The 13,959-nt window shown below is 35.1% G+C and overlaps 1 protein-coding gene across 3 annotated transcripts in view; it reads right to left on the bottom strand.

Annotated features, from left to right (window-relative positions):
• LOC127440676 (CUGBP Elav-like family member 5) overlaps positions 1–13,959 on the bottom strand; it is a 224,955-nt gene that overhangs the window by 23,448 nt on the left and 187,548 nt on the right. For all 3 annotated transcript variants that reach the window (XM_051697413.1, XM_051697410.1, XM_051697412.1), the window contains exons 8-10: positions 8,393–8,602; positions 4,471–4,557; positions 3,453–3,596 (exon numbers count right to left, since the gene is read on the bottom strand). In XM_051697413.1, coding sequence (XP_051553373.1) covers positions 3,453–3,596; positions 4,471–4,557; positions 8,393–8,602 — 441 coding nt within the window. The remainder of the gene's footprint in view (positions 1–3,452; positions 3,597–4,470; positions 4,558–8,392; positions 8,603–13,959) is intronic.

Below are 13,959 nucleotides of genomic sequence, written 5' to 3'. Positions count from 1 at the left end.
AATTTCGAATGGAATAGAGTTATGCCGGGATCACACTGTACAATTTTGTCCACGATTTTGCCGTCTGAGACTTTAATTGCTTTGAATGACATGTTCACCGGTGGGCGATGCAATGAACCATAGCCTCCAACGAAGTTCTGGCAGTGTCAGAAATTATGCGTTGCAGTCGTGCAGTGCAACTGCTCTCATGACAGCCAGATGGGATAAAACACCCATTCAGCACTGTCAGTCAGAAAGACTGGGACCATAAAAGTCTTGGATATGATGTATATCATACTGTCTGACATAATGATGCACAAGGTACCATGGCTTATGAAAGGATCATTAAAAATCATAAAGTGTGCACATGGCTTTAGCCATAATATACTGTAAATAACCAACATACTAATGCGGCAAGTTGCAATGTTACGTATCTGGGCTGATAAGTGAAAGTTTGTAGGTTTGAACCTGACAAGTGCTGACTGATCATCGTTCACTGTGGTGTTCTTGGCTAGACTCCTAACCTTAGATTACCCCAGCACGACTGAACCTGTCCCTACAGTATAACTGCATTAGGCCACAACAGTCAAAAGGTGTCAGTCAGTTTACTTATTTTGAATCAATGTGGAAAGATCTTGACAACAAATCCACACAAATTGAGAAGCCTGAATAGGCAGGGAGAGAGAAAAAGAGAGAGATATCATAAATGCATAAGGCTTGATTTCTTTGGAGGGATTGTGTTGACGAGCTGACTGCGTAGTGTGCAGAGAATTAATATAAATATGTACGATTCCAGACAGTTAAGGCTTTTGTGGTGAGTGAGAGGTCTAAAAACCTTCATTAAACCACACTTCAGTCACACACACACACACACACACACACACACATGGAGCCCGGCATATTATTGATTTCATTGCACCCTTGGTCCAAAATTAACAAGCCCCAAATACAGGTTTAAATTGGTTTTGGCAGTAAATAAAACAGGTTAGTTACCAGTTTGGAATTTTAGAAACATAAGACACATTTTGAATCGTGTTTTGCAAGAATGACAAGCTAAAATGAGATGTTTAGCTTTTTCTTTGTTCTTCTTTGTTATGTTGTCATAAAACAGTTCCTCCACTAGAAATCTGAACTCAATTGGTCACAAGAGACAGATATTGCCAAGTGTAAATGGTGATGTGTCCCACTTGCCCACATGTGATCAGAATTGCCCATAACGCTTCTTCCGGTGTAAACAGGGCCACAGAGAAACTGGTTAATATTTTGCGACTGACAAACTGACAAAACAGCTGAACAATTCCTTTGACATAGAGACAAAATATATATTTATTTTAAATAATGCAAAACAGAGTTTCATTGCCAGTAGGAACTATTCATGGTTGGCAAATATCACAATGCACTTGCCATTGGCAGGTTTGGGGAGGGGGTGGGGAGAGAGTTAATTTTAGACACTGATAACACCACAACTCTACTAAGCTGTTTAAAAACAGGCCAATATTAGACATTAAAATGTGAGTGTTCTGAGTAGTTGTAAGGTGGTTGCTAACAAAGTTAAAAAGAACCCACCCTCAAGTCTGTGGTCTATAGATTTGGCTCAGGTTCCTCCTAAAATGTACATCTATGGGTTGTTGTTTTTTTGTGCCCAATTTAGTGTCTGCCAGGTGGAAATCTTAAAGGGATAGTTCACCCAAAAATGAAAATTCTCTCATCATTTAATCACCCTCATGCCATCCCAGATATGTATGCCTTTTTTACAGACCAATATTTGAAAAAAAGTCCTTTTTTTACTTTAACCCTTCACTTTCACTTTCATATTCTTCTTTTGTTTTTGGCGATTTGCATTCTTCGTGCATATCACCACCTTCTGGGCAGGGAGGAGAATTTATTTTAAAAAGGGACTTAAATATTGATCTGTTTCTCACCCACATCAATCAAATTGATTCTGAGGATATGGATTCAAGCCCTGGAATCGTATGGATTACTTTTATGCAGCCTTTTTGGAGATTCAAAGTTCTGGCCACCATTCACTTGCATTGTATGGACCTACAGAGCTGAGATATTCTTCTAAAAATCTTCATTTGTTTTCAGCAGAAGAGAACTATTACTTTAAGTCAGATCACTCAAAGAAGTTATAGTACAACAAATCAAATTATTCGGGCTATCATTCATGTCCACAGCAGTGTGAAATGAGTTACATACTAAGTTTAATAGTTAAAGCTGCACTATGTAACTTTGTGCTCTCTAGTGACATCTGTGGTTGAAACTTAAAATTGCAAGCAATTTGCAGAAGAACACTTTAGGTCAATTGTGTTTCGGCACTGCTCTTCTGGCGGATGAATGTCATGATTTGAGCTTACCTGGACATCGCCTGTGTGTGGAAGATATTCAGAGGCAGAGTCCTAATGTGCTGTTTTCATGTTGATATTATGTTATGCGATGTTGATGTTTAAAACTGAAATATAACTTGCTTTGATTAAGATAAACAACACTCTTATTTACATATTTTGAATGAATGGATAATACACTTATAATGATTTCTGACGCTACACTCAAAATGCTTGTACACTGATAACAAACCACCACCAGTTACCAGCATATTTTAATATGATTATTCAAGTGTTTTATGTACTATTAATGTTTGTATTGTACTAGGCTTATCAATTTAAGAGGTGAAACTCGTCATATGGCTGATACGAGTTCAATGGAAGACTTTATTATTTTTATATTACATTGTACAGCCTCAGCTGATAATGCAAGTGAACCGTAATACTAAAATAGCATGTCTATGCAACGCTCACAATAACACAGTAAACTAAAAACATAAAACAAGGATTCAGTAATGATGGGGATAAAATATACTTTATTAAACATGAAAATATTATGCTTAAATGTGCAATATTACAATTACAAGAAGTCAGTTTCAGAAGTCATACATATTGGTAAACATGTTACAGTAACTTCACCGGACAATGTAGATACATCGCGATCGGTTAACACACGAGTAATGTCCGATTCATACGAGCATGACAACCAATATAAGCTTCAACAACCTACCAGAAAACATATCCAAGCATTATAGCAGGTAAACAACTTCGCCAAACGGACATACATCCATCCAGACTGCAGCGATGCTGTCCTGAACTGTGTGAGTGTTACTGAACTGAACTGAACAACGTACTTTCTCCAGCCCGGAACACGTGACAGCCGGTGCTTCTTTTCTGTGTTTACGGATATGACGTAATGACGCAAGGATGAACGACATAAGCCAGTGATTTCGTGCCAAATCCGACCTGACAGCTCTAAATAAAATTCATTTTTATAGGCTAACCGTAGTGAATCGGGGTAAGGTAAGGACATTGTTTTGAACACTGATTGTTTATGTACTCAATAAATAATGGGAATTTGTTCATTTTTAACCAAAACATCTTTCGTAGTGCAGCTTTAAGGTTAGGGATTTGTTCAAAAACACTGACCGAAACACTTGCTCTGATTGGTAGCTCGGTCCATGAACACCTTTGATGAGATGACTGAACCGAACGGAAGAAACATCTGCATCAGCTCGTTATCACCAAACTCTTGTGGTAGGTGATAGATGAACAGATTACAGCCCTCGGGACCTGAAACACACACACAGACACACCAAATACTGAGCCAAATACTATTATGACATAAAGTACATTGCAGAATAAATAAAAAATCATATCTATCTTATACGATTATTGTGTAACTTTTTCATATGGGTTGTATATGCAATGCATCTAATATTTTATTTTACATTAAGAATGCCTACTCTTTATGAGCATAACTGATCAATGAACAATAATGTATGTGCATTATTCTAATGTGCGCAGCTGTTTTTTATAATAGATCAATCACTCAAAAAATATTTGGCCTATTTTTAAGATTTACGCATTTAAATTTCATGATAAAATTCCCTCCATTTGTAAAATTATGTTTTTAAACTTAAAATATTTCGTTTTTTTTTATTTTTTTATTTTATTTTATTTTATAAAGATTACTCAAGATTAAGATTACTATAATGAAATTGAAATGCGTTAATCTGTTGGTAGAAATGCACTTCTAATTTTTAACTCGAACTGTGAAAATAGAAGTAAATCAAATATAAAAATATAATACTTGCCTACAAGATGATTTATTTAGTGTAAGATTGAAAAATAAATCCATACAAATAATGTATTACTCAAACTAAAAGCAATTCGACAAAGACAGGACCAAGCATGTGATGAGACTTTTGGACAGAGTGATAAAAAGTTATACAATTTGACTGTAAAAGGATGTATTGTAAACAGTGAAATATATTGAGCTAATGGATACAGCGATGGTTTTTTGGCCAAGCTAGCCCGCTAATTTAATTTCAATTTCAAATGTAAAATGTGCCTTTCTTTTCTTCTCTAAAAATATACTTTCTGACACGAATGTTTGTGAAAAACATTTTATAGGGAGAAATGAAGGGTGTGACGTGCCACTTACCTTCCCTCTGCTGCTGTTGCTGGATGATTTGAGCTGGTTGTGGCAGTGTTTGACCTATAGGGGTCAGTGTTGTGGCAGGATATATGGCTGCACATTCACATGCACCCAGATGCACACAGCCATTCACATCATCATACATGAGAAAGAGAGAGGGAGGCACAGATGAGGAACCACAATATGAAGTTTGACCTTTCTATGCTAATGAAATATGACAGGATCAGAGTGCAATGAAATCTGAAAGCGCATTCATCATATATCAGACTGATTTAAAATGACAGATCTCTAGGAATCTGTATGATAGCTGTAATATCCACAAATTCATATATAACCTGAGGTTTCAATCAAGGCAAAGTCACCTCACAGCAATAACATTCTTCCAGGAATAGACGTCTAACTTTCGTTTATTTTTGTAAATCTCACAAAAACATGTACAGGATCCAAGTCACCCTTAAAATAAATAAATAAAATAAACTGTAATACACAAATTGGTTTTATTTATGCCTTCAGTCCTGACCCGTCTCCAGCTGAGAATGTGAGGCGCATTATGAAGCGCAAAATACGGAAACGAAGGCCCCTACAATTGTGCAGCTGAAGACCTGCATAAAATTCCGCTTGCTAAATATAACAATCATGTGTCTTCAGTGTCCGAATGCTTAATAAGTGTTATTAGAAGAAATGGTGATGTTACACACAGTGGTAAACACTTGACTGTCCTAACTTTTTGGGATTTGGGGTTGTAAACAGGTAGTTCAAATGATATCTGATGATAGCTTATTGTATTTTCCATACAATAAAAGTAAATGGTGACTGAGACTAATGTCTTGCCTAACATCTCCTTTTGAGTTCCAGGGATGAAAGAAAGTCATATGGGCTTATACAAACATGAAGGTGAGTAATAAGTAATGACAGAATTTTCATTTTTGGGGCAACTATCTCATAAAGAGTTCAAGTCAGCACTAACCAGTTTATGGTTATAAATGTACTGAAAATTAACAGATGAAATCCTGAAAGAGGGACCTTGCAGCTGTTATTTTGTTTATTGAAAATAGATATGCACATTTAAGACAGATAATAAGATATTTTGAAAGTTATGTAGATTAGGAATATTATATTATTTATATTCTGTCAATCGGTACATAGGCCTAATTACATCAAAATCGACTTATTCAAAAGGCAGAGAAAATACCTGTACAGGTAAAATGGAGATGAGAGATGTAACAGGTGTTCATCAGGATGATGAAGTGTTTCTCTTCACTCTCCAGCTGAGTAGAATTTTACACAAAGCATTTTTGCTATTTCTTCCTTTCTTGTTAAAGGTGGAACAATGTGAAGAAACCAACCTGGTCTCATTATGAAAACACGACTCTATATACATTTTTTCAAAACTTGTTATAAGTGTCTCCAAGTACAATTCCCTGAAGTTTCCTGGAGAAATGAACACTAGAGGCACTACAACAACTGTGTGTTTTATTCGCTTTCACTCAAATCATGACTTAAATGGCTTATTATGACTTTATAAATACTTATTTTTCTCTCTATTACTCAGGACCTGCAATGTTATGATATCGACGCACTTTTACTCAAACACATCTTTTAAAAAACAATACATTTTAATGCTTTTATTACAGACTCACCTAGATGTATACACTTATTCCAACATGGAAGTTTGCATGGTAGCTCACCTTACAGGGCGTTAGACTTGGAGTTGGAAGACCGCGGTTCAAGTCCAGCCATGGACTTAAGCTGACACGTGACATTACAGAGTCATAGAAGCGACACGAAATGACATGGTTGCTTCAGAAAATGTGCTTTTTCATTTCACTTCTGCATTTTAAAACACTAATGGTTAGATTTAGGAGTTGATTTGGTAAGGATGTATTTTTTAAATGTATCATTTATATTTTAAAATACTATTGGTTAGGTTTAGGCAAAAGTTTTAGTTTAGGGAGATATGTTTTAAAAAATAACTAAAATTCACCTTAAAACCGCGTCTGAATACGACACCATTTTTCTTGCTTTTGGCGCCCCCAGCTGGACATTTCAATGGAAAACTGCAGCTAAACGTTGAGAGGTCCTCGCTGTGGACTGTAGCACGATGACGTAATGGATTTCATCTACTACGTCACAGACATCCATTACGTAGTGGATTAAATCCAAGTTTTAAACATTCTGAGCCATGATATCTTGGATGTTTTAATGCAAACATTTTATTCAGCGTGCACAGTCTGTAGCGTTATGTGTAAATAAAAAGTGAGAGAGTGAAATAATGATTGTATTTCCTTAAACTTTTTTTGTATCGCGTACTAATAACTTTTGAGCATCAGGGATTTTAGTCTTCTAAAGAATATGAGTGGTTGCTGAGTATTTGGAGTGAATTTGTTTGGTATGGATTATATATTTTTTTAATTTTTTTATTTGTTTGATTCAGTTTCGAGAACATAAACAATCCTATTTCTTCTTTAATTTGATTTGGGATTCAAATCGTATTTTATACTCGTTCACGTATATCACAGTGGGACAAAGAAATATATAGCCTTTATTTGATTCAAACATTAATGGTAATTACACACCGATGACTGCTTCTACACATCTATGAAACAACATCTCTATAAGACAAGAGAATAATTATACATTTACAGATAGATATTTTCAGTCTCTAAACCTTACAAAACAAACAGGATGAATACAAATGTGTAGGCTAGTAGATTTTTATTTCCAAAACAAAGTTATGTGGATTATGGACAACACATATATTGTTATAAAATATGACTTACTTGAGATGACAAGAAAACATAAAAGATGAAAACGTTTATCTTTATGTATCCTGCAGTGGTCGATTACAATACGGCACAAGTAGAGCAGTTTCGTGGAGACAAAATATATAACATTGCATATATCCAGTATTTAAAATAAACACCAAACTTTGAAGCTGCCATAGATAAAACAAACATTTATTATATGGATAAATTTATTAAACATTAAAGCTTATATAGACTCAGATATACCGGCATTAGTTAAACTACTAACTTTCAGTTAGCCACTAGGCTAATATAACCTGTCAAACAAAATTGCGTATAGGCTATATGCCGTACTGATAACACTAAATAACATAATATTGTAAAGAGAATCTAATATAATATGCAGCTGTGGGCGTGCACATTAAAAAACTTCCAGTACGTCACAGAAATCGACTATGTAGTGGATTAAATCCAATACGTCATTGCGCTACAGTCCGCAGCGAGGACAGTCTCGCACGTAAATTTGGAATAGCAAAATATGTTGTCATGTTCATGTAAATTTCATGAGACCAGGCTGGTAGAAGCAACTACATCGATCCAATGTCACGCGCTTGCACTGTATTTATAAACAGTAGCGACAGTTTTATCGCGTCTCTGCAAGCGTATTACGCCATCTGCATGTGGATTTTACTCACGCTGATTCTGGAATAAAGATTCCCACCTTTGCGGTTTGATAATCTCACTCGGTCATATCGCGATTTCATTTTACTTTCGATTAATTGTTCAGCCCTAGTTCAGCATAAATTCAAACACTTTCAAGGACCCAAGTCTATTTTCACAGACTTTCCAGGCCTTGAATCTACGTGTCTGCAATTCAAGTACTTTCAAGGACTTTCAAGGAGCGTGGGAACCCTGAGTATCTTATTTCTTTCTCAACAATATCTCACACGGTGCTCAGATTTGCCAAGATATCAAAGTCAGCAATTACAAGTCTCAACAATTCCTATGATCTAAGCTGTGCTATCCACATCAGTAATTTTATATTTCGACACTTCCTGTAGTCCTATGTCAACAATAGACTCATTTGTGTCTTATTTGTTTCTCCAAAAGAATTTTAGGAAAATAGACAGGTTGATACTGTAATGAAATGTCACTGCGATCATGAGCTTTGAAAGAGCCTGTACCTGTATACTGCTGGACACCAGTGAAGGCCTGCTGTAGTGTATCTGCTGCGGTGGGGCTCTGGGTGGAGTATGTTGGCAGGCCGTTGGTGTAAACCGCCTCTACTGGGTGACCATTGTGTTGGTGAGGAATTCCGCTGAATCCGTTAACTATAGGCGTCACGATGCTTGGCACGGCAGAAGGGGCCAGATTTGCCGGTGGAGAGCTCAAACCTGTGCGAGACGGACACAGATTTGAGAGCAGTGCTATTATCGTTAATGAAATAAAAAAATAAAATAAAAATAAATTACAACTTTTTTGTTAACTGAAGTAAAAATCAAAACTGAAATGATTGGAAAGAAACTGAAACAAAAATACTTTTCATCACTCCAAAACTAACTAAAATAAAATAAAAATTACTTGGACTGGGACCCTTTCAGAAATGTTACTTTTCTGTCACTTTTAATTATATTGCCACATAAGCTAAAATTATACCTTTATAGAAAGCTTAGGATGTCTCCTACCTTAGTGTTGGCAAAGTGGGACAGAGGAAAAATGATTCTATAGGAAATATTCTACAATTTTGATAATTTCTTACACACTTTCACATCATAAATCATCATATGTAACATTTACAAACACTGAGTCAACTTTAACTTTTTTTATGACAAATAAATCAAATTTATGTCATTTTCTTTCCCACCGGTGGTCATGAAATGAGCTCTGCCACACATCCTGATTTAAAATCATCAATTTAAAACTTTAAAAAGTTCTTACTTCTCAAAGAGTAGATTAGTAATGCTTTTTAACCATTTAAGGAAATACACATGGATACAATAGGGGGCATGCTTTACTGTCCCACTTTAGCCATCTTCACCCTACAGTATATTATACAATTTGAAACATTTACAATCTACCTTAATTAAACATGAAAATGCCACTAGATAGAGGTAACACAAGACTGCCCTGAGAAATATAATGACCTTAGATATTTTAGATGACACCAGTAGCTTTAGTAGCCATAAAATAAAAAAAAATAAAAAAAAAAATAAAAATAAAAACGAACTGAACTGAAACTAGAAAACATTGAGAAAATGAAAACTAAACTAAAACGAACAGTCAAATTGTGGAAACTAACGTGCGCGGCATGACGGAAGCCCGCAGGTCACAGCATCATGAGCACAGCAGCTTGCATAAGCTGCCGCCGGTGTCCTCTCTTCTCTAGCTTCTCCAAAACTTTCTGCCCTGTCACTATATAAGAACTGTAATACTGTGATTTTCTGCATATTTCATTTTATTCTGGAAAGGAGCCCATTCAGGTACGAGGGAACCATCTGAACACATTTAACCACAGATCAAATTTTACTTGTTTTTAAAGTAGGCAATATTTTAGCTCTGTCAAACATTAACACAATGTAGTTTGACATATATGTGGGGATACCTTGTTTACTTGCTACTATATGTCTAAAACAAACTATTTATATACCTTAGAAAGATACAATGCCAATAGTGTCGGAAATTAACGGGGACTTTAACAAAAATATCCCCGAAATTCAAAATATGGGGGCAAAAAATGCCCGTGCAACAAGTTCCCGTGTTTTATTAATAATATCTGATATAGCTACAATTACATACATTGCGATCTTCTTTTGACTTTTCACTGAACATTATTTTTTTTCCTGTCATCCGGTTCCTCGCACCATCGCTCTCCGCTTCTATCAATCCGCATCAGTTCATTATTGTACTCCTGCATTAAATTCCGTAACCGTTCGCCCCTCGTTCAAAATAAACTGTCCTAGCATGTAACTCTCTCGCTCATGGTGCTGTACTGTGCTTCCCTGCCCTGCGCTGCTGTTCATCTGTCTGAAAAGCCTCATCCACTAGAGGCTGAAAGTGATGGATGCTATATAAAGAAGGTATGAGAAATCACAAAACATAATGTAACCAAATGCTACAATTTACTGAATAATAATATCTTAATATGTTAAATAACCATAATGTTAATTAAGACTTTATTATAACAACTGTAATAGAATAATATATATACAGAACAACCACTTTTAGTGTTTGAATCAATCGTATCTCTCACTAAACACTGTGTGAAATGTTTATTTTTGCCTAATTTTATTCAGTTGGCATGTAGGAGTATTTTTGTGAATTTAAATGAGTTCAAGAAGTAAGGGCTCTGGATATCTGAAAGGAGTTACAGTTTGCTTAATAATCTCATTCCATATATTGATAATTGCTGCAATATCATAGAGGATGAATGTCCTCCTCTATGATATTGCATTATATTAGTTTTGTACAGTATGTTAATTTAATAGCCAAAATACTTGGACATACGTGAATGAAAATAAACCTGAAATAGGAATGTGTTTCAGTCACAATGCACATTATGTAGTTTAGAGACGATTTAGACACATTTAGAATGTTACAAATGGCTATTTCTATTTAAATAAATGTTTTATCCTTAAATTGTTCTGTTTGTCCAAGAATCCTCTTGCAGCAATGCAGGTCTTTGGCATTTAGAAACTGCTAGTTTTTTTGTTGTGCATCTGGACGTCCACTTCCCTCTCTATCCTGGTTAGAGATTATTTTATCAAAACAGTAATGTATGGAATAGCCTTAATCTCTCTCTCTAAACGACAGACTTTAGGAGAAAATAGAATTTCAGGAGAAATGTGTTTCTTTTTGCCAATTTTTAAAACCAAAATTTTACTTGCAAGTGTAAATCAACTTGTAAGAACTCAATACCTCAGCAAATGGGGAAAAACCCACTGTATTGTGATTTCCGCATGGTAGCGCAACCATATTTAATTGTTCTAATGATAAGACAATTTTCTTGAGTATCAAATTAGCACTTTAGAAAGCTTTTGTTAGGAATAGGTGACACAGTATATGTTTGCCATCACGGGTAAAGAAAAAATGGAAGAAATACCACTTAAAACAATTATTTCAAACCGTAATAATAATTTGCAATTAATAATTTTGGCAGTATTTTCTTTTTTTTTTATCAAATTAATGCATCCTTGGTGAAAGGAAGCATCAGTTTCTTTCAAGAACAAAAATGTCTTTGTGTTCTAAAAATGGAAGCGTATTTACTATATATAATATAATATTCATAAAGTAACTTGTAACATAATTACTTGACTAGTTTTTCGGCAAACTACTTATTTACTCTTACTTGAGTCATAATATTTCTTAGTACTTCTACTAGTACTCAAGTGAATTATTTCTTCATTAGCAGTAACTTTTACTTAAGTAAAAAAAATCAGTACTCTTTCCACCACTGCTCATACATCCTTTTAAAGGGATAGTTCACCCAAAAATGAAAATCTGTCATCGTTCACACACCCTCATGCAATTGTAAACCTGTATGACTTTTTCTCTTCCATGGAAAACTTAAGGAGAAAATGTTAGGCTCAGTCACCATTTACTTTCATTGCATCTTTTCCATTCAATGAAAGTCTAAGGTGATTGAGACTGAAAATTCTGCCTAAAATCTCAGTTTTGTGATCCACAGTAAATCAAATCCTACGGGTTTGGAAAAATACAATGGTACTAGTATTTTGTAAACTATTCTTTTAAAGGGTAATTTTGACCATACAGAATTTTCATACTTGATCAACCAACATTTATGATGAAACACATGAAAAACACATACTAACATGCATTACTATATGTCTGTGCTATAATGTGTTCAGAGCAAGAACTGGTTTGTCTTGAAGCACAACATTTTAACAGCTAGGGTTTTATAATAACAAAAATCTAAACCACAGAAGAGTCATTACTTGCTGTAGCTCACACTTATCCAGTGTCAACTTTACAACAGACCTTCAAACAAACACCTGGATTACAGGTAGGCATGATTATGCAAATGCACACATTAGTTGGAAACTCTTTTGCTGGGTGATTTGTGCTAGATTTACAAGCTCTATAACTTTAGCACTTTAGCTAAATTTAATGCAGCACATTAAATTTAGCAAAAAAATAAAATAAAAATATATATATATATATATATATATATATATATATATATATATATATATATATATATATATATATATACAGTGTATTTTTATTGAATACAGTCTTCTTATTTTGTTTATACTGTATATTGTATATTATTAAGTGTATATTGTGTTGTGTAACAGATGTGTAAACTGTGTTATGTGTAAATCAGACATTTATAGTAATTGTCATACTACTATGTATGCATGTATTGGGAGCCACACCCAATATTTTCACCCACTGTTGCACTTGTGTATATGGTTGAGTGACAATAAAGGGATTTGATTTGATTGACTGATTAAGTAAAAATGGCCAAGCCAGATGTGTACGTTTTGGTGTAGCTTTGCGACGCTGAATTGAAAGTAATTTTTTTGATAATTATTAATAAAGGAACTCTCAATCCGTTCAGAAGTTATAACTGTTTTAGTAAAATGGCCACACCCACTACAAAATTCCTTTGATAACTCATATTGGGACTATGCTGAATCTTTCTGCAGTAGTTTGGTTCTGATCAGGCAAATGGCCTAGGACAAGCTCATTTTGAAATGTTTTCAAACAATCCAAAATTCGGGAAAATGAAGGGGCAGAGCCAAAAATGTCCAGATCATAAAAGATTTGCCATGATGCAAAGAATCACAGGAAAAAAGCAATCACAGGAATTTTGTTTCTAGCCCTTACGGTTCAAGAGTTATGGCCCATTTATGGATATTTTGTTTTGTTCACTATAGCGCCACCAATGGGCTGATTTTGCCAATTCAATGCATATGGCGAGCCAGCCGGAGTACTACCATCCCCAAAGTTTCAAGTCTCTAGGCCTTAAGGTTTGGTTTGCATCAGTTTTAAGGCAGAATAATAATAAATATAAATATAATTGCAAGCAGCAATTCCGGGGCCAAGCAGACCAGTGGCAGAAAATGTGACTGCCGAAATATCAGTGCTTGAATGCTATATTCCATGAACCAAATTACTTAATAATGTAATAGAATTTCATTTAATTTTTGACCAATAGGTAGTATTGTGACCAAATTGATATGGTATTGTGAGGTTGTGGTTATATTGGCACAATATACATTTTCATGTCGATTAACCAAAGTGTTGAAAAGATACAGCCTCAGATTCTTTTTGGCATCTTGGCATAAAATTCATTGTTACATTATAGGAGAACGGTTTGGTCTATCAAAAAGTTTGTACATAGCCCTAGAGAATTAAATATTCTTTGTGCAACTTCAAATGGTTTTCTATGACATCAGGTTATAATTGGAACATTTATTTTTAAGAGTCAATATGGTTGTTACAGTCGGTGAACTTTCATAAGGATTGATCGTCAGCTTTGAAATTTAAACAAAAAAATGGCAGAAGATGAGAATGACGCTCCACGTCCTGGAAGCTTCACGGAAAGTATGTTCCCCATCTGTCACTCACTCGACATTGTGTCGATGAATTGACACTAGGGGTCACTCTTGGGTGCCCAGAACACCTCTGCATTTTGAAAAAAGGCCAAGGCGATTTGGCGAGTAAAATTTGCATGCCACTCCCCTGGACATACGGGTATAAAAGGAGCTGGTATGCAACCACTCAT

The sequence above is a fragment of the Myxocyprinus asiaticus genome, chromosome 5, assembly GCF_019703515.2.
Source record: "Myxocyprinus asiaticus isolate MX2 ecotype Aquarium Trade chromosome 5, UBuf_Myxa_2, whole genome shotgun sequence".
In the NCBI taxonomy this organism is placed as follows: Eukaryota; Metazoa; Chordata; class Actinopteri; order Cypriniformes; family Catostomidae; genus Myxocyprinus; species Myxocyprinus asiaticus.
Note: the sequence above shows the minus strand (reverse complement) of the source record. Positions and strands in the feature narration are given on the sequence as shown.